At 38.5% G+C, this 21,411-nt stretch overlaps 1 protein-coding gene across 3 annotated transcripts in view; it reads left to right on the forward strand.

The window, feature by feature from the left end:
- Positions 1 to 269: 269 nt before the first annotated feature.
- The window catches only part of STK24 (serine/threonine kinase 24), a 57,029-nt gene continuing 35,887 nt past the window's right edge, over positions 270 to 21,411 (forward strand). Inside the window, exons 1-2 of one of the 3 annotated variants that reach the window (XM_082075991.1) lie at positions 270 to 494; positions 13,505 to 13,735. In XM_082075991.1, the coding sequence (XP_081932117.1) occupies positions 453 to 494; positions 13,505 to 13,735 (273 nt within the window). In that variant the 5' untranslated portion in view covers positions 270 to 452. Of the gene's footprint in view, positions 495 to 13,504; positions 13,736 to 21,411 lie in introns of those variants that run through there. The other 2 variants (XM_082075993.1, XM_082075992.1) reach the window with 2 other exon arrangements.

The following is a 21,411-nucleotide window of genomic DNA, read 5'->3' on the forward strand; positions in this document are numbered from 1 at the left end:
GGCGGCGGGGGGCGCTGAGGGGGGAGCGGGCGGGGCGGTGCGTGCAGGTAGCCGGGGAGGAGGGGGCGGGGAGGCCGCGCGCTGCCGTTGCCTCCTCCCCCGTTCCCCCCCCCCCCCGCTCCTCTCCGGTTTGTCACCGTGTCGCCAGCAGGGCCCCGCGCGACCGCGCCAGTAACAGCCGTCCTGCGCGCGCGGCCGGGGGAGGAGGAGGAAGAGGAGGGGATGAGGCGATGAGGCGGCCGCCGTTGCATCCATGACACGGGCCTGAAGAGCCCGAGCTTGGGACGGCCTCCTTTCCCACCGCTGTTCGGTCAGGGGGGGAAGGGCGAGAAGGAGGAGGATTGTGTGTGTGAGAGTGTGGAGATGAGCTAAGCCCTGTTCCCCTGGAGCCGCCTGAGGAGACCCGGCTCCCTCCAACCCCTCCGCGTCCCTCCTGTGCCGCCGCCGCCGCCATGGCGCACTCCCCCGTGCAGACAGGCCTGCCGGGGATGCAGGTGAGGACCAGCCGCCTCCCCAAGGGCGGTGAGCCCCAAGGGCGGGCACGGACACGGACCCCCGGAGTGCGGGGGGGAAGCGAGAGATGGGCTGTCGCCGCCTCTCCCCGCAAGTGGGGATGGGAACGGTGTGAAGGCGTGCGGTGCGTGTGGGTAAGGGCGTTCCCTGGGCTGCAGGGACGGGGCGAGGGGAGAAAATGCCTCTTTGCTCCGACTCGGCCCCGGGGGCTGGGGGTGAAGGAGCGGGGTCTCGTAACCCGTGGAGACGAAACGTGCTGTCAGCACCTCGCGTAATGCCCAACGAGGTCCGCTCCGCCTGGTGAATCTCTCGCTCCCTCCCTCTCTCCTTCCTCCGTAGCCTCTGTTTTGCTGCAAGTCTGCGAAGCGGAGCGGTGCGTGGTTTGTCTCCCGCTGCCACCCGTCCGTAGTTCTCGGTGTTTTAATTCACGAAGTGTGTCTCGATGGGCAATTTTTGGTCTCGTTATTTTGAGGTGATTATGGAGAGCATACATAAAACCAGGACCTGAAAATATTGACCTTCAGTGCATGCTGCAGTGCCCATCTTTGTGGTGTCGGGAGTGCTGTCTGAAGTGGGCGTTTTGGGATCGTTTTGGCCCTAAGAGTTGGTTAGGTGCTGTTGTTATACGGTGGAATTTGCTGGTTCTGTGTTGTAAATATATCTTAAAAATAACGGGTGTGATTTTTCTGGTGGCTGAGCTGCCTTACACCCCCCATAGTCCAAATGCAAACTACTGTTAGGAAAACATTAAGGTTATTGATATCTGTGTGTTGTTAGTCTAATATTTCCCACATTTTATTAGATGCTTCCCTGCCCCAACCTCCAAAAGAAAAACTTATGAATGGTATGTAGGGTATTTCTCAATTTATCTCCTGGATTTAAAGTTTTCTTAATTTGTTTTAAGTATTGATTTACTCTGCTTCATTTTTCTGTGAATCAGTATTCTAAGTCATGAATCTTTTTACTTTGTATAACCTGAGGATTTCAATTTAATATGTTACATGCTTCGGCATAGGATGAATCAAATGCTCAAGCATAGTACAGGATGCCAAATAGAGTATGTAGGCCCTCACTCTGACCTGATTGATTGCTCTATAGGTACTGCTGTTGAGTGATCAAGTTCTCCTTCCAAATATGAGTGGATTGCTGACTGCCAGAGACAGAGGAGCAAGGGTTTGTTGTTTTGGGTAGGGCTAGGTTAATGTTGCATTTTTTATCCTTTTGAAACGTGTCAGAAGCAAGATGACTATCTACTTGCTTTGAAATAGAATCTGTAATATTTTAGGATTAAAAAGTCGGATTTGGAGCTGCTCAGAAGTGAGAGAATGAAGATTATCCCAGCAGTATGCGTGTATTGTTTATGTGTGTCACTGCATGGTCTAACAACCTGTGTTTTTTATTGACTTGATTTGTTATTTAATTTGTAATACTATTAAGGGTACTAAATGGGTAGGTACTCTGAGGTTTTGTTAGTCCATGTAATTTGGGAGTTTATTTCAAATCTCTTTTTATTCAGGACAGTGTTATTTTTCTCATGAATTTTTGTGTTTTTGTGAGAGTTTCTCAAATGTGAATTTTAACAGTGTAAAAAACCCAAACGAGTTGAAGTGAAGACCTACTGATAGATAGAGGCATAAAGTCTGTCTGCAATGTGAATGTGACTTGCTGGGTTTCTGCATCCAGTTCAAGATGTCTATAACCATTTTCATTCTGTCAGAGTATATAGCAATTTTATAGTGATATGTTTTCAGTACACGATTCTCTTTGGTTTTACTTGAAGATAAATGTTTAAAGAGTAAGGTACATACAATGTGTGACATCTGCTTAAATAAGACAAAGGTCATAGTTTGTGACTTTATTTTGTAGAAGAGAGAGGAATAGAGCCTAGTTCTCTGGGGTATAATTAAATTCCTTAAATCACGGGAGTATCTTTTTCTGTAGTGTGATCCCTCCCTGCCACCTACCAGTTTCTGCAACAAACGGTGTAAGCCATGTCAGTGACAAGTTATGCAGCATTCTCATGCCTACTTTGCTGTACTTATACAAGAGAGCAGTCAATATCCTAGTGTGAGCAAGAGTAACTTTTTGACTCCCAAAAAATCACATGCAGGGACACCACTTTATTAATGCTGTTTGGTGTGAGCAGAGTAATGCATGAGAAGAGGAATGAAGGATTAATGTATTTCTCACAGAACAACATATCTGATTGATGTTTGAAGAGTGATACATAAAAAGTGAGTGGGTAGAGAGTGAGCCAAAGGAATGAAAAACTGTGGAGGAAATGTAGGATGGTGCTGGAAGGCTGTCAAAACCTGAGATTTGCTGTCTGCTGCAAAGTGGGCATGTTGTAACCTGAATAAGAACAGAGCTGGGTTTTGACCTAAATTTCTATGAGTGCATAAGTTTGGAGTCAAAGTTTATGCTGCCCTTGGTTTAAGGGCTTTGTGTAGATACAAGTTTTAGTGTGTGGTACGAAGGTGCGTCATTACTAAACTAAGAGTATATCGTCTTCTTTATAAGAGTGGTATGGGGAAGATGCTTGTCTGTAATGCATGCGATTTCTTGAACATTGGCTCAGACTAAGTGTATATGACCTTGATTTTCAGACTGGCTTGCATTCGAAGGCTGTGGTAAGCTTCTATGGCTTCTTTATGGAAGCTATATTTTAAATAATAAAGTACTGCATTTATAAATTTATGGTAAGGATGCTCGGTGAATTGTAACGTATTTTGAAGTGTGTTAGTAGTGTGTTGGACCAAAAAGCTCAGGAAATGTAGGCTGGTGGAGAAAAATCTTAAGGGTTGAAACTGCAGAACACAGTACTGCAGTACATCAAGCTGTTGGATATGTGGCAGCAGCCACTTTTAAGGTAATCTTTAGCAAATGATAAAATGAGTAGAGATTAAATGTCTTTCTCTTCTCTTTCCCCACTTAAAAAGTTTCGGGGTTAAGCTCCATCTGGTTTGTCTGTATTTTTCTTTGCTTCTGGAGTTGGAGAAACAGAAGTTTTTTTACCTAGCTTTTGTGCGTACTTTTGACTGTGTCAAATAACTGTGTAAAACAGATTTTTATTAACCTACTTTAGGTTGATTAGTAGTTTTTTAATTAGTAGTGGAAAACAAACCAAAAACTCCAAGCTTTCTACTGATGATACTTTTTTGGGTTTGGGTTTTTTGGTTTGTTTTTTCCACTACTCTCCCGCCCCCTTCTTCGATAGTCCAGGCTTGTAGGAAGGCTGCATGTTTTGAATTTGTGCATTTTAACCAAATTTACAATATATCTTCACTTGTGCAGCTAGCTCTGTGCAGGTAAAAGTGAAAATAAAAGCCTTAGAATGAGCCTTATATTAAGGTAAGAACAATAAGATTACTTTAAAGTTCTTAGGAAAAAATCAATGGCTCCATCAGCTTCAGACCCCAGAGAAGTGAGAAAAGTGCACAGGTGGTTTGTCTTTTTGGAGTTAGCTGTGTTCAGTGCCACAGTTAGAATGGATCCAGGTGTGACTTCGAGTAAAGATAATTAAGTGTTTTAGGTGAATGAGAGTTTCAAATACACTTCTGTGACATAAATACTGATGGACTGCAGAGTTAGTGATTAGAAATAATTATTATCACCTTCTTTTTCCTGTTTCAGTCGCTTAAAGGGGAAAAAACAACCAAAAAACCACAACCCAACCCTCCCCAAAATGCCTTGAACCTTTTTTTTCCCCCCTCGCTAGAAAAATAATCTTCTGAGAAGGTTTATTTGTATTTTTAGGTGTGTCTGTATGTCAGCTTCATAAAATTCCTAAGGTGCTTTTAAAATTCCATAATCTCTAAGCCAAAGCCTGCATGTATGATAAAAACATTTCAGTTTTTTGGTAACAATAACAATGTTTATGCAGCAAGTTATTTTTATTCATTCTTCATTGTTATTTTCACTACAGGAGCTACAGATTCTTCATCCAAACTGTAAATAAACATTGACATTCACAACATCTTGCTTCAAGAAATGTTAAGTTCAACTAAATTTAAGTGGCAACTTGACAAATGAATAGAAAAGAAAGTTTGTGAAGTATAAAGGCATCATTTCTGGCTCAGAAGGTGTGTGAACTGTCAGTTTGCTGGAGACTAGAACAGTGTTTCAGGAAATACTGTTATTTACTTTTCTGTTCTTGCACTGTTCCCAAGATGTTCGCTTTTGACTGCTGTTGAAGAAGTGTCCTAGAGGATCCTTTATTCTGATCCAGCATGGCTGTTTGTTTGTTCTTTACACACACACTATAAATATTACTGCCTTCCCTATTATAACTCATTCCTCTTCTACAATAAACTGTTTTAGCTGTTTTATGTGTGAGCTCGGTTTTGGGTAATTGCAAAACATTAAGTTGCTAAATCAAAGGCATTGGAAAGGCTACGTAGGCTCTGCTGCTTTACATTTGCAGCTTCTATGTAGGAGATTAATTTTCCCCAATTTGATTTTTTTTTTTTTTTTTGCAAGTTTGTGCTCAGTTACTTTTTAAGTTATAGTTTGATAAATACTTTGTAGTAACTTACAGCACTTAATTATTTGACAGATCTTTGGTACGTTACAATCGTGACTAATGCGTTTTAAAATATCCTGGGGATAGGTGTGATGATTCTGTGGTGTATGAAGCTCAGTCCTTGAGTACAAGGACAGAAGAGTTTTGATTTGTGAAAGCAAAGTCGACATCTTCTTGCTGCCAAAGGCTCTGTGAGGGCTATGTGATTGATGCATGGAGCTGTTTTAGAGAAGTCAGCTCCTATCAACAGTGTAACTATTGATACTAGGAAGTCATGTATAGCACCTTCTAGTGAATACATGGATACTAAACTGCTTTTCTCATACACTCCCGAAATCTTGCTGTTAAGCATGTGTGGAAGAGTTAGAGTTGGTTTGTTGCAGCATAAAGCTTCACTAGCATTTACTAACATTATCCAAATTGTACAGTTAAAATGACTGCAGTTCTGTTTTTTCAGTCTTTAAGCGTCCTTCCTTCTGTCCTTCCCTCTGTCCTTCCCTCCTTCCGTCTGTCCGTGGCATTTGCAGGTATTTTTCTGTTAGGTGGAAAGTAATGTAATTAAATGTAATGTATAGACTGCTCTGTCTTTGGGGATCAGTTTGAGGTACTCAGTCTGTTAGTTTTTTGGGTTGATTTTGCCACTTCATGAATAGCTGAAGGATCCCATATCTCATTCTTTTTCTTCTTTTTCTCAACTAGTATTAATGCAACATAGATTTCTAAATGTCTCCATTAGTATTAATTATTCAGACATTTGTCATAATGGTGGGACTTTACACAACAGCCACTACAGATATTCACACACAATAAGATGTCCAACTCTCCAGCCTTCTCTCTTCCAGGCTAAACAATCCCCACGCTCTCAGCCTCTCTTCATATGTCTAATGCTCCAGTTCTTAACCATCTTTGTCACCCTTCACAGGTCTCACTCCAATATGACCATGTCTTGTATTGGGGAGCCTGAAACTGGATGCAGCACTGTAGATATGGTCTCACCAGTTCCGAGTAGAGCTGGATGCTAAGGACTTCTCTTTAAAGCCACTTGCCAGCCAATCAGTCCACAGCCTGTCCTGGTGTCTGGTGCTACTCCTCTTTGGATACAGCACTTTGCATTTGCTTGCATGGAATTCCATGAGGTTTCTTTGGACCCATTTCTCTAGACTGCTGAGGTCTTCCTGAACAGTAGCGTAAACAACTAGTGTATCATCCATTCCTACCAGTTCTGTGTTATCGGCAAACTTGTTGAGGGTGTGTTTTGCTGTATTCTCCAGGTTATAAGTGAAGATGCCAACAGTATTTGCTCCAGTATCGATCCCTGAGTAGTGACTGACCTTCAGCTGGACTTCTTACTACTGATTTCCTAGCCTCATCCCTGTATCCTTGGACAATGTCTCTATATTCCTCCTGGGTCACTTGACCCTGTTTCCACCTCTTGTATGCTTCTTCTTTATGTTTGATTTTAGTCAGGAGTTCCTTGTTCACCCGTGCAGTCTTCCTGCCACCTTTTCTTGTGTTGTTGCCTGTCAGATGGATCATTCTTTGAGGAGGTAATCCTTGAAAATCAACCAGCTTTCCTTGGTCACTCCTGTCCCTAGGACTGTTTCCCCTGGAATTCTTCCAAGCAGATCCCTGATCTCTTCACTGTTCCTTGAGCAGCAGGATTGAGGAGAAAACCACTTGGGCCCCTGTGTTCTTGACCTTCACTCTGAGGGCCACGTAGTCATGCTTGATACGCTGTAGGTCTCCCCAGGCTATTTCAAAGATGCCTGTTGTGGAAGAGTAGTATGGGTTAATAGTCCAAGGGCTGAACAAGCCTCAGCAGTCACTCCAAAATGTCCTAAATTGGAGTCCCTGGAAAGGACCAAGCTGTCCTAGGCAGCAGGTCAGGTCAGCAGACTGGGACCTCCATCCCTTACAGGGAGGGAGTATCCCACTGCTACCACTCAGAGCTTCCTCCTGGTGTTGTCATAAAACTGATGGTTTGTCTACCCTCTTTCTATATTAAATATATTTCCTTGTGTAAGTAGTACAAAAGTTTGAGCAAGAAGTTGATGCATCTTCTTGTAGAAGATAAAAGTTGGTTAGTTCCTTAAGGTGGTAGGTTATGTGCATAACCTGAGATGTCCAAACTTCTCAATTGCTTCTGATGCATACATGTGAAGAAGTTGACGTTTCTGTTATCATCTGAAACTGATTTCTGTAGGAAGCTGACGTTTTTGCATGAAAGGAACACCAGATAATCACCACACAATGAACAAACGTGTAGTAGTGGTCTCAGAAACAATGTCATGCCTCTCTTTTTCTCCTTCTGCTTTTATCTTTTGTTTTTATCAGTCAAAAGAAGTCTCGGTGTCTTGCTTAGAATGTGAAAGTGTGGTGATCTGCAGTTACGGGGCAGAGGAAAAAATCATGAAGGCAGTTCCTGAAATGGCAGTGGCCTTAAAGTCGTCTTCTCTGATTTCAAGTGTTCTTGATTTTGTACTATAACATGTATTGACTATGCTATAAAATTAGTTTTGTGTTTGAACTTCTGACTCGGATGCAGATAGTTTGAGAACACATCAGCTGAATGAGGTCAGATCATAGGCCTGTCTAGTCAGGTCTTGTCTTTGACAGGTGTTATTGTAAGGTGTCTAAGATAAAGTGCAAGAATACAGTAACTTGTAATACTTCTATGGCATATTTCCACACTTTCTGCTAAATTTTTCTGCTCAAGAATTTCCAGAGCCAGAAGTTATTATCTTGATAGATTATTTTTTTCCTCCATTAGTTTTCCAGTCCTTCTTGATTTTTGTAGGGCTCACTGCAACGTTGTATTACAGTATGTATCCAGGTTTATCTGTGTGCGCATGAACAAGGTTCAAAACACATTCTTTTTATCTCCAAGTGTGGTAGCACACAGCAGTGATCACCAACAATCACAAGTCTCTTTCAGCATGTGGTATTTTATTTTCATCAGAAATCTCAGAACCTGTCAGATGATGGTATTTTGGGCTCAGACTTGATAGGGAATGAGGATTGGACTGACTCATTGGCAACTGATTTGTTGACGTGAAAAGTATACAAAAGGAGGTGTTGAAAGATGATTGTCTATTTCAAAAGAGCAGGCATAGAGAAATTTGGGATCTGCAAGTAAAATCAGTTGCCCAAATAAGCTTGAGAACCTGAATATGGAGATGGCTTGTAATTCTTGTAAGTTAAAGAATAGATTTTTAACCCTTTTCTACAGTAACTGGATGAACAACCCTTCATAAAAGTAGGGTAAGAACTCGAATGAGATGCAGAAAAAGATTGTTAAAGCTATATCTTCGGTCAGAATGATTGTGGATAATATTAGAAGCATGTATTTGATCTATCTTTAAACAGTAACATTTTCTTTTAAGCTATAGGGGCAGTTAGTGCAGATGAGCATTAGAGAATAATAAAAATAAATACCTTGTAAGATGTGTGCAGTCCTGGCTATGAGGAGAGTACTGGAGAGGTGATGTCAGAGTGGATGATACTGCTATAATTTCTCCAGGGTTGTTCTTGACAGTTAGTCACTGAAAAGTGACCTTACCAAAAAAAAAAAAAAAAAAAAAAAAAAAAAAAGAGTCAATGCACATTGATAATATTTGCTTAATGGCACAAAATTTAAGGATGCCCGTTATATTTGAGAGTCCATTACTGGAGAACTACACGACCTTGAGGATTTGAATTACCGAACAAAATAGCACAAAGAGCAAGGTGTATGAATTATTACATGGAACCTTTGCAATAGGCTGGGATCTCTTTGACTGGAAATGTAGAGGATGAGGAAGAGGTGAGTGCGTTTAGTTGGTCACAGCTGTGTTTGAGCCATGAGGCCAAATTGAACAAGTAGGCTCTGAGAACATATTGGGCTATTCTGTAGAAATGGGCGACAGTGTTGTTAGGTACTGAGAAGAGTTCACTTGAAGTGCTGTGTGTTTATCTGGTTGATTAAGGTAATGAATCCAATGTGGAACAAGTATAGAAGGGTTATTGGGCTAATGGTGGCTCTGCTTCTGGTGAAAAGTAAAGGATTTTGTTCTGCATGGCTAAATAAACAAAAGACTGAGACAGGATTGTTCTAATTGTTGTTCAGAAGTGTAAGAAACTATTCAAAAAATCCCAAACTAGTTCAAGTGGTTATGGAAATTGCAAGTTCTGTGATCATTAGATCTAAATGTTCTAGGATTTGTTTTTGATTTACTGCAGCTTGTGTTCTGTGACACACTTTGAAAGGAACATCTTAGTGGTAGCGATCTAGCTCCTTATCAAACAAGGTGATTAGCTTTATCCTTTTGCAGCAGATGTAGCTGTTCTATTTTGTGGTTTCTGGCACTATTCAGAGTTCTCAGTTACATGAAGGCTTTTATCGGTTCCCTTTATTTTAATATTAGTAGGAAAAAGCTATATGCTTAGTGAAAGCTTGCAAAGAGCACAGTCAGCAAAACTGTAGTGACAGAAGCTATGGAAGACATTTCCTCTATTCAGTCCTATAAAAAGAATATTTATAAAGCTATTTGTTTATTCTTGTTCTGTTGGAAGTACTTAGAGAAACAAACAAAAATAAATTTGTTGATAATCCTTTCCAGATGTGATCTTGGAAAAATGAATGGGAATTGGCCACTCATATGCTTTCAAATTCCAGCAGCTCATTAAGTATAGTATTGGGAGGCCAGGTCTCCCAAAAAGAAGAGCGGGTTATGAAAAACTACCGGTTGGTATATCTTTAAAAAACACAGGTTGCCAGTCATTTAAGGCTCCCATTTCAAATACCTGGTCTCCTGAAGACCTTGCAGAGCAAGAAAGTGAGTTGTGGTGTGTTGTGGGTTTTGTTTTTTAATAATTAGCAAATTCACAAGGAACCTGGAGAAGGAACTATTATTAATAACAGTTTTAATTAATGGCGGCTATTATAAAACAATTAACATTTCAAAATGGCTGCAAAATTTTGTTTGTATAAAATCAGTCAGGAACAATTATCTTCTTTGCTTTTCTGGAATTATTAACAAAAAATGACTGGAGAGATGTGCTTTTGCAGTTGTTTATAAAACTTAGGATTCTGGTGGTAGACTGACAGTATTTGATACTGTAAAAATGAAGCTGTGAGAGTTGTGCAAGTCTCTGAAGATTGTAGTGTCATGAAGTAATGGGCTTTTTAATATATGTTCATAATAGATGTTTGAGGGGTGAAGGAGCAATAGAGGGTGAATAAATATGGCCAACAGATCTCAAAGAACTGCTGGCAGGTAGCCCTTTTACTCTTGGAATTTTTCTTGATATGAACAACTGCAGGGCACTTTGAGTAGTGCTGGCTTTTTAGTTTCTGGAGGTGAAGCATGGACTTTTTTAGGCAGCTGTGACTGTGATTGGTTTGTAACTTACAGTCATATTTTAACCCCAGCTAGCAATCAAAACCATGATAGCCACTTGCTCACTTTTCCTCTCCCTTCCTAAGTAGGGGAAAGAATTAAAAGGGAAGGGAGAAACTGGTAGGTTGAGATAAGAACGGTTTAATGAAATAATAAAAATAATACTAATAATATATAAAATATAAAATAAGTGATACTCAGTGCAATTCCTCACAAACTCCGTCTGCACATTGAGCAGCCAGTCCCAGGAAGGGAACGCCCTAATCCTGAATGCCCTAATCCCAGGGAGAGAGCATAAAGGCCAAAAATAAAGGCCCAGAGGCCAACTGCAGAATGGCGAAAGGCTGAACTAACAAAGCTAACTGAACGAATGGAACTCCTGAATGGAACTCAGCCAGAACGGAGCTGAACCAAAATGGGTCTAAGAAGCCCAAAAACCCAGCTCTAGTTATCTACCATGCATGATGCTAATGGTATGGAATATTTTCACTGGTCAGCACAGATGTTGGTCAGGGTCTATGTCCCCCTTCCTAGTTGCCTCTCACCTGTAGATAGAAAGTCCAGAAAGACCTTGGTCTCCCAGACAACAGCTAAGATATCAGTAAATTTTTACATTCTCTTCATACCAACTCAAAACCACTGTAAAGTTACTTGAAGAAAACATTAACCCTATCCCAGGGTGTTGTCTTATTATTCTCTAACTATATCCAAATAACAAGCATGCTAGCTACAAGAAAGAAAAGTTTCTAACTGCGTGAAGAAAATTAACTGTATTTCAGTCAAACCAGCACACTTACTCAAATGCCTTTGTAGTGATGTAATGCTTAGATTCCTGTGACTAGTGAATGGAACTAAAACGCTTGTGTGGATGGATAAGGCGTGCACAGCTCTCTACAGCACATCGTCTCAAATTTTAACATAGTATGTATGAAAACATAGACTGATAATTGTCTTCCACACAGGAAAATATGTGATACAAATATTAAGTTTTTTAATTAATGAAGAATTCTCAGAGAAGACTGTTTTGAATATTGATAAAGGACTGTTCTGTGGGACACAAAGAGGACCACTACAGCATGATTTAGTGCTTAGTTTTTTGGTTCCATATAGATGATGCCCCTGGAAACATTGGTAGGGGCTACTGCGTAGCTAAAGTGTAACTATACCTGCTAGAAAACATAAAGTGCCCTGCTCTGGTTTCCAGGTGGGAGATATTAGCACATTATGTATGTTGTATTTAATAGCATGTGATAATATGTAATTCTCATTATATTGAAATTAGAGGAGGAACAAGTTTCTTTTGGTGCAAGGGACTTGGATCTCTTGCTTTGTTCCTTTTAATGGCAAATGGGTGATTAAAACTCATCTTCTGAAGATGTAAGTCAGGGAGAACTTCTTGGGGCTGGTAAATCCTAAGTATACTTTAAAGTATAAGACAAGTGTTTTTTCTTTGGACTGACCTCACCAGTGATCTATTCCTGTGACAGTTATTTGAAAACTGTGATGTCTTGTAGCTTAAAGTATTAGAAGTAGTAGTGTACTCACAATTAGTGCTGCATGATGATAGAGTCCAAACTGCTCCACAAACACACCACTTGAAGAATTGAGTGGGTTTATCCCGGGGCTCACTCAGTCATAGCTCCCTGGTCCTCTAAGCACCTAATTCAGCTGTGAAATTTGTATACCTCTAGACAAACTAAAATATCTTCAGGCCTATCTTCCTCTCAAGGCTTCATGGGTTAGTTACATAATCTTGGAGATGTGAGCCCAGAAATATTAATAGAAGGTGTAAATGGAAGATGCTGTATAAGATAAATTTCATTGCTAAAAAAAATAAATTGGCTCAATATTTGCAGTGGTAACTTAGAAATTTTCATTCCCCTATTTATGCTTCTACAAAGTTTGGGTAAGTAGTATAAGCTATGTGGTTTTATGCTTATTTAGGCATTACTGAATTTTCCTTGTATAAGCCTTTTTCTATACCCATGATGTTTTTTCACTTAGCATGAACCTCATCATCTTAAGAACAATAGGAAGTCTTTTGAAGTGTTTGTTTTATTTCTTAAGGGAAAGATTTTAAGTAATCCTATCCTATTTTTCTTCATTTCTTGACTATTCCTTCTACCTATGACTTTACCAGTGTAACTGAAATTTATGTGTACATATATATATATATATGTATTTATTACCTATAAACGCTCCTTGCTGTTAGTTTAAAAAGGTACACAATGGAACTTACCATCTGTGCACTGAAACTGAGAAGTCTAAGGGTAGCAGTAGCTAACTGAATACTTGACAGCGGAGGAAAACCCCAAATATGGCAGAGTGGTCTGCCCAGGTCTTACATTCGCATATTTAGGTGAGCGTTCATAGTTTTCATGTGACTGTTCAAATCAAGGTAGCTGGGAACAGAATATTTTTTAGGAGTGGATGAGTTTATCTAGCTGAGAGAAGAAAAAAAAATTCTGCTCCAGAAAACCTTGGGGTCAAGGATAAGGAGGAAGCATGGCAGCTCATGCAGGTAATCCTTAGTAGGAGCAAACTGAAGAGGATTGCTTGCAGCATCAAACAACAGGAAACAGCAGTCTGTGCACTGGAGAGTGGGAACAAAATCCGTAAGAGGATGAGATTTGTGAAAAAGTCAAGAGAGTAGGACTGTAGGTTCTGAGAGGAACCAACTTCAAGAGAAAAGGATAGACAAAAGGTTTACTTTTGTTGGTAGTGGTATTTGATCTGTTTTCGTTCTAATAGAAACCAAATATTTGTAAGGATCTTTCACTCTTGGTGCTTGGGCGGAGCTTGTTGGCAAAGAAAAAGAAATAAGTAGTAGCACTTTCTGATGCTGGACTGGGTAAACCTCTGTCACAGGGATGGTGTTAAATTTGTACTTTCTATACAGGGAAGCATAAACGTTCAGTGTGTATGTAGAAGGGATATAGGAAGAACACATTAATTACAGACATAGAAAAATAACAGCTGGGTAAATAGGAATAGAATTTGTGTAGAATTTGAAGTATTTGTTGCCTTTAAAAATATCACATTTTGTTTTAATGTTACAAATACTGAATAACTTTTCTCTTATTTTTAACAGACTCTGAAAGCAGATCCAGAAGAACTGTTTACAAAACTGGAGAAGATTGGTAAGGGCTCTTTTGGTGAAGTTTTTAAAGGAATTGACAATCGGACTCAGAAAGTGGTTGCTATAAAAATTATTGACCTAGAAGAAGCAGAAGATGAAATAGAAGACATCCAACAAGAAATCACAGTGCTGAGTCAGTGTGACAGTCCATATGTAACTAGATATTATGGATCCTATTTAAAGGTAAGATGTTCAGAGATGATGATGATTTGATTATATGAGTAATTATTTTCCAAGTTATCCAATCATGCCTGTTTTTGCTGGCAAGGTTTCAATCAGACCTCAGTTGAAGAAAAATATATTTTATCCTTTCAATTCTAAAGAGTTGATACTATACTTTGTGAAGTATGTGACAGAACTTAATAGAAAGAAATGCATTTATCTTTTACTGTGCCTGTACAAAAATAAATTAAAGAACATCAATTTGTTAACCTCTAAGTAATATGTTTAGATTCTCTTAATATTAAGAGAATGTAACCAGCTGTTGTTTAAATTCAGAAAATATAACCTAAGTCTGCACTGAAGTGTCAAAACATTAAAAACAATGTAGTATCAGCTGTTTTGTGAATCTTGGAAGTTTTTGTCAAGGTTTGATTAGTAGCAAAACTTAAGTTGCTTTTCAAAGGAGACTGAACCTAGCTTTGATCTGAGTGATTTAAAAATTTAAATTTAAAAGTTAGTTTATTTGTACATTAGCAAACAGCACATTAGTGCTCTAAGTCAAGCTAATGGAGGGGATTTCCATTAAATACCTTCTGAACCTGTTTCCCTTCTCTTGCCCTATTAATTAATTTCAGGGTTCAGTCTTAAGTGCACTAGATAGAGGTTGGTGTGTTTTTTTTGTTTGTTTTGTTTCTGGTTCTTTTTTTTTAATATATTGCATGACTATAGTGATTTATTACATCTAGTAGTGAAAATATCTGGAAGCATTTGATACTACTTTATTTCTTCGGTCAGACTTTGTCTCTGTCCGGATAGCTTTCTTTTATGACAGTGCAACCTAGGTGAGAGGTTGTTTTCTTGACAGGGTTTGAAGTTACAAGTAGGCAGAAAATACTTTAAAATTAATTTTCAGTCTGCTTTTGCTTTTCTGGAAGCATTTGACTTCATTAGCAAAGACACTGAGGTTCTAAAAGGGGACCCTGTTTTATCTCTGGATTTCTGAGACTGCCACTTAGCTTCCAAGGAAAGAAAGACTTTTTCTGAATCCAGGAGGTGCATTACTGAGGGGACAGTTTTTCCTTTCTTCCTTGTGCTCTGAAACAGTTTGCTTGGACAGCTTATCACTGAAGGCTTTGTGAATGGTTTCAGACCAGAGAACTTGCCACCAGTACTGAACTTAGAACTTATGTATAGTTTGCATCTCAGCAGCATCAGGAGGCACATAATTTAGCGCAGTAAATTGGATACATTTTTCATCATGGCTTTTATTATTTCTTCTGAAATTTTTCAGTCTAGGTTTGGTAGTTAAGTGAAGTGTGGCAAAAAGGCAAAAGTGGGATTTATCTCCTGGACTGCCTCTCTGCTTCAAATCTGTTCATTTTAGAGAAGGAACAGTAAGATCTTATAGGACAAGTGAAATGGAACACAACAGAAGTAGAAGCTGGGGAATGCAACTTAATAGTTTTAAAAATGTATAATAGCAATGTGTCTGAAAAAGAGAATCCAGTGTCCAAATTTGAACTGAGTGAATGCCAACATTTTGTGCAGGTAGTGTGGCAACTGTTGCTTTTGCTAACTGAAGGAGAGAGGAGACTGTATGGCTTGGTAGCCTGAATGGGTTGGCTGGATGGAAGTGTCATTAGTGATATTTGTGCTTATTGTTGTGCGGAGGACCCTCTGAAAATACTTAGAGCTTTCACGTCACTTCTGTCAAGTGCAGTAGCCTGTGTATTTTCCAACTTGCATCAATTTGTAAAACACTGTACTCTTAGAAGCTCTTGTATGACTCAATTACTTTTGGAGGAAAGTACAGGTCTTTCTACAGCTAATAGAATGTAGAGCTGTTAATGTTTTTTCATTACTTCTGTTTTGTGTGATTGTATGTTTTGCAAAACACCTGGTACTACAGAACTTTTGATCTTCAAGACAAAAAGCTTATTTCTTTATGCCATTAAAAATTTATATGTGGTGTTTATTAGGTGATGCTGAAGTGACAGAATCTTTACAAAGGAAACATTTTGCAGTTCTATTAGGTTTCTAAACTAAGGATCAGGTCTTGTTATTGGATGGTAATAATGTGCCATCGTATATCTATACACATGCACAGACACTTTAAAAGGGCCATATTGTTGTTTAAAGGAATTGGTTAATATTTTTGGCTAGGAATCTAGTTTTATTTACTGCAGGTCTTTGTTGTATTTGCAAGCCAGGACTGCCATATGTAGTTCTAAGGTTCTGACTGTCTTTGAACTCTATTTCAGAAAATGTGATAATCCATCACCAGGAATGTTCAACACATTAATTTTCCATGTCTTGAGTGATTAGGTGACTTTATTTCTTCCATGATTGAGCAGTTTAGCACTGATTACAAGAAATACATTAATATTTTCTCACAGAATGAACATATTTAAAGTAAGCAAGGGAGAAAATGTTAGGATCTTAAATTATATTGCCAGCCACTGCAGCAATTATTATTCTGCAAAGCCTGTACAATGTGCTGTGTGCTGGTGGATCTTGGATAGAAAGAGGTACTGTTTATAGAGGACTCTTAAATTGGGTTTCTAGAGATTATTTTTGGCAGACAAATAGCAATTCCAATAACAATTTCAGTCTCATTTTTTGCTTTTTGCTTCTGGCTCTAGATCAGTCTTCATTTCACTAGATTTCTTACATATCCTTTTGTGGGCTGAAGAGGTGTCTCTTACTATGTAATAACCTTTTTCCTAAGTATTCACATGTCAGTTGTTAAGTAGGAGTAAATATCTTCTATGAGAACTTTTTTGATATTTATTTTGTTGTAACAAGTTTCAAGAAACTGGAGAATAAAGATTTCTCTCCCATTTGGGACACTGCAGACCTGATGATTAATATTTCACGTCCCTTTCTAGAACAATTTTATATAATTGCAGAATACCTGCTCTGATATCCTTTAAAATATTTGACAGATTTTAAGAGGCATTCTGTATTGTCAGCAAAGGTGGTTAATGGTTATTGCTATGAAGACTTTTATATTTTTGAAGATTCTCCAGGAAGGCAGAATGTTTTGGGGTTGGGTTGATTTGTTTTGTTTGTTGGTACATCTGAATCATCTGTCTTTGAGAAATCCTGGTATTGTTTTTCATTCTTTGTTATTCCACACCTGCTTAAATTAAGATATGTGGTTATACACACCAGTGTGTTAAGGGGGCCTGTTGCTTGAAATTTTAGAAAGATTATGCAATACTGCTGTACTTTCCTGAGGTCTCTTACTGTCTTCAGATGATGTTTGTGAGAATAGCTCATCAAGCTCTTGTTGTCTTCTGCATGACATACATGGAAGTACAACTTGGAATGAGTATTATCATTTAATGAGTGAATGACAGTTACGTTGTCCTAGAGATTTACATTAAAAAAAAAAAAAAAATTAGCTACTTTTTAGAGTAGGGTGATATACCCAAATGTCTTATTAAATTTTCTTACGCTATTTTTTTTTTCTAAATCCTAACTTAGGAATGTGTTTGCTTTATAGCAATTTTTTCATATCCAGAGACTAAGCTATATCTGTTTGTGTGAGGTGTTACTGCTTTAACACAGTTAGTCTTAAATAAAAAAATTGCTTGTGTAGAACAAGTCTTCCAGGGGTGTCAAACTCATTTTCACCAGAGACAACATCACCCTGGCGGTTGCCTTTAAAGGCCGGATTTAATTTTAGGACTGTATAACTATAGGAGTAGTTGCATTTATACAGTCCTAAAATTACATTTGGCCCTTTGGAGGCAACGACCAGGCTGATGTGCCCCCTGGTGAAAATAAGTTTGACACCCCTGACCTAGACTTCGTTCTTTACATCTGTTATTGGAGGTTTGTGTGTAATAGCTGTGGTCAGAGTTCATTCCAATAGAGCAGTAAACAGTAGCGAACCAGTTTAGGTTGCCATCTTGAATATAAATGAATTTGTGGAACATCTGTTTATAAGAAACCTAGAGGTCTTTACATAAAACAAAAATGCAAGTACTCTTTTCTGAAGCCACATTTTTGAATATGATGTCTTCATGTTCCCATTCTATTGGAACAAAGAACTTTTATCTGCTGCAGCACATACTAAGTAGCTAGAATGTTGCCTTTAAAGCTAATCTCAGGGACATTGTATTGGGTGCATGTATCTAAAGGAATTGCCATTCCTTCTGTGCCATGGTGTGTTAAAAAACTATGTCAGGGTTACTTAAAGAAGGAGGCTTAACAAAATAGGTAGTGATGCCACTGTCTCCCTCTGTTCTAGGAGCCATATCTATCCTTGCTGTCTTCCAAATGAAAGGTTCATCTGCTACATCTATGATCTGATTAAATGCCTCATGGGTAGAAGAATTATAGTTCTTTTTAGATCCTTATAAAATAATTCATGAAACTTCTCTGGGCCTTTTTACTTCTTTAGATTTTACATAACAGCATCTGCTGCCTCCTTTGTAATGGAATTGGAATTATTTGTGTTTCTTGTCAGATTTATTTATTTTTTACTTATAAATTTGTCTAAAGTTGTTTGCCGTCTCTTCTGAGTTTTGCTGTACTGTAACTCTTTAAACATATTGCTATCCTATTTATTCTCAAAGTTTTTCTGTCTAGGAGCCTGTCAGCTCTGCTTTTTGAATCTTACTTTGCTTTACCCATTTTTCAAGAGCAGAGTTAGATTTTGTTCTGAAGTTGTTTCTCTTGCCCTTTTTAGGCCAAGTTGTTTGGAATCTATTTTATTTCCGAGATTCAGATGCCTCTCTGATAATGTTTGTTCATTTTTGTTAATAATTTTAATCCCTGGTTTATTACAACTTTGTAACATTTTCTTTTTTTTTTTTTTTTTTTTTTTTAGTTGGGTTATTATTTAGAAATATATAAGAGGAAATTAATTTGTCTTTGTCTTTAAATGGCTGAAGTATAAAATTTCTTGGCTTTTTTTGTATACATGTATGTCACTGTCAGGGGTGAGGCTGATATATGTATATGGATAAAAGCTGAGAGCAATGTGTTTATAAATGTATTTATGCATTAAGAAGTATTTAAATTCCCTGTCTTAGACTTCTGTACATGTGAATATAATGATAGAACAAATGATCACCAAGTAGTTTCAGCATCCAGTACAATTAGGCACTAGTGATATTGATCTAGTTTTGAGCTAGTCTTGTAGTATGTTTTTAAAAAAATGTTACTGTCTAAGCTCATGTTTTGTCATCCTTCAGATCTGTTTTTCTAGCATGCTTTGTAGCTTTTGAGATACACTCTTTGGAACTGTTTAAACTTCTTGACCCAATGAGAATCAGACTTCTGGTTTATTTTCCTCCTCTTTTATGCAGATGACTTCCTTTTTTTTTTTTTGTAAAAGGATTTTAAGGATTCTTTTAAAAAAGTTTATAAGAAGAACTGATGCTAATAAGGTTCATAAAGGATAGCTGCTGGTAATTTTCATTTTAGTCTTTATACCTGTATGGGTTTTTTTTCCGTGTCTGGGATATAATATACCTACTGCTGTAAGTCAACCTGGTGTTTATACAGACTGCAAGAAAACAGAAAATAACTTCTTGTTAAATTTTATGAATGACACAATATACCCTCATGAAAAAAATAATATTCCATTTCTCTGAAGCTTGATTAACTGAGCTCTTTAGAACAAGTTCAGGCAAATGAAGTCTGAAAATATTTATTTTTGAAAAGCAGCGATTCTGAAAGTAATGTATAGTTTATTTTAGGTAATCGGTTGAACATGAGATTGGTAAGTAATGCGATGGCTGAGCCAAAATAAATCTTTTATTGGATAGGCCTTTGGTGTACATGGCATCAGTGAGGCTATGCTGGGAATAATATGACCTGTTCACAGTGTGGCTGGAAAACTACAATGTATTTAGTAAAGAGACTGAGGAACAGTGTGAGGTTTGGAAAGCCTGTGTTCCAGAGAAAGACTCTGAAATTCAGGCTCGGTTTTGTTTGTCCGAGAGAAGGTTTGGAGATGGTTTGGTGTGTGTATATGAAAGCTTTTCCATGTTTAACTGCTGATAGTTCAGTGCTTTCTAATCCCTTCTGCCAAAATACTACAAGAAGTAATTGCTGAGTGGTCAAGCTAAACTCATTTCATCTGGTAATCACACACACTTTTTTTAAAGGGAAGGTAGCTTACATATTGGAAAACTTAATGGATTTTATGTCACTTGCAGTTTTTCTGTTTTTTAAATCAGTGTTTGCTCAATTTAAAGAAGCCTAAGCTTTCATGCCCTAAGAAACCTAAAGATGTTAATGTGGATATGTTGAATATTCTTGCCATAGTGATCTAGGTAATGTAACTTTGAATGTGAGTGTTTATATGTGACTTCAAGAAATTTCAAGTTGATGTCCTTTTGCTATACAGCTTTAATTGGTTTACTTTAACATTTATGAGCATCTCTGGATTGATGTCGCCTTAAACATAAGCGGTGGGTCAGCTAGAAGTTAATGGACTTCATACATTTCCGTCATAATTTGATAGAGCATGCAGCCTGTGGCAGGTTACATCGTGCTTGTCAGGGTGGGAGAGCAGAGCAGAGATTTTCCTGCTTAACATTAGGACTGTACAATCCACTGCAACGAAGACTGCTACCTCAGCACAGGGAGAAGTGAAATGTGTCAGTAGTTTCTTGATGTTCCATCATTGCATCGTCTGCCCAGCCCCACAACAGGAGCTAGTGCCCTTTCATACTTGACTTTTGCCAACCACGGTCTCTGAACTTTGGATGGGGGCTAGGCACACTTATATGAAAAAAAAGACATATCTCATTTTGCTTACTACAACTGCAGCTATGTTGTCATGATTGCATTTTGTGAGGGATTGAGGTGATGGAGTGCCTTTTCTGTTCTCTTGACCAAAGCCAGATGGAATTGCCTTGTTCTGTAGGAATACCTGCAGCTGAAATCAGAAGGGAGCTGAGACTGCAAATTCTCTCTCATTGTGACAGTGTTGGGAAGAAAATGAGGCACAGCTTCCTGTGAGGCAGTCCCTATTCTGGTGGCAGGCTTACTTTTCTTCTGACATCCCTGAGACCCCCATCTGTTCTTAATGGCAGCACTAGCCTACAGAGGAGCTGAGCAGGTAGTGCCTTCATTTGTCTGTAGTAAGTGTAAAACTCGTTTCTGGCTGTCCAGCCCTCAAAAAGATAGCAATAGAGTTTCTGTCATGGTTTGGCTAGGCTTTCAGATCTAGTCAGTCTAGTGATTTAAAAAACAAGCTGAAAGCTTCCATTGATACAGCCCCTAGTGGACATAAATAAAACAAAAGTGAATGGGTGAGAAAGAACCGATGAACTCTGTCTATCTCTAGCACAGTTAGTTTTGCTGTGAGGCCCTGTTTTCATGTTTTAAATAGCTCAGTCCCTTCTTAGTTTAAGAGGTGGTTACCTTGCAACTCTGAACCTTTGTTGCCCATAGTCTTTACTACTTGTGTCTTTCCCTGTAGTCATTAGCTAATGAGAAAAGAGTTGCTTGTTTGCATTGCCCTTATTCAAAGATATTGTTTTGAATTGTAACTTTAGAAACTTTTTATTTACCTGCTTTCCTTTAGCAGTCCAAGGGACTATTATGACTTTCTGGAATCTGCATCATATTGTTCTGTTTTTGTGAATCTGCGAATGACTGCCTAGTAAGCAGTGGTGACTTCAAGTACTTTCATGTTTATCAGTATAATCAGTTCTGCGCTGTTAGTCTTT

Source organism: Streptopelia decaocto, assembly GCF_964273445.1.
Source record: "Streptopelia decaocto genome assembly, chromosome: 1".
Taxonomy (NCBI): Eukaryota; Metazoa; Chordata; class Aves; order Columbiformes; family Columbidae; genus Streptopelia; species Streptopelia decaocto.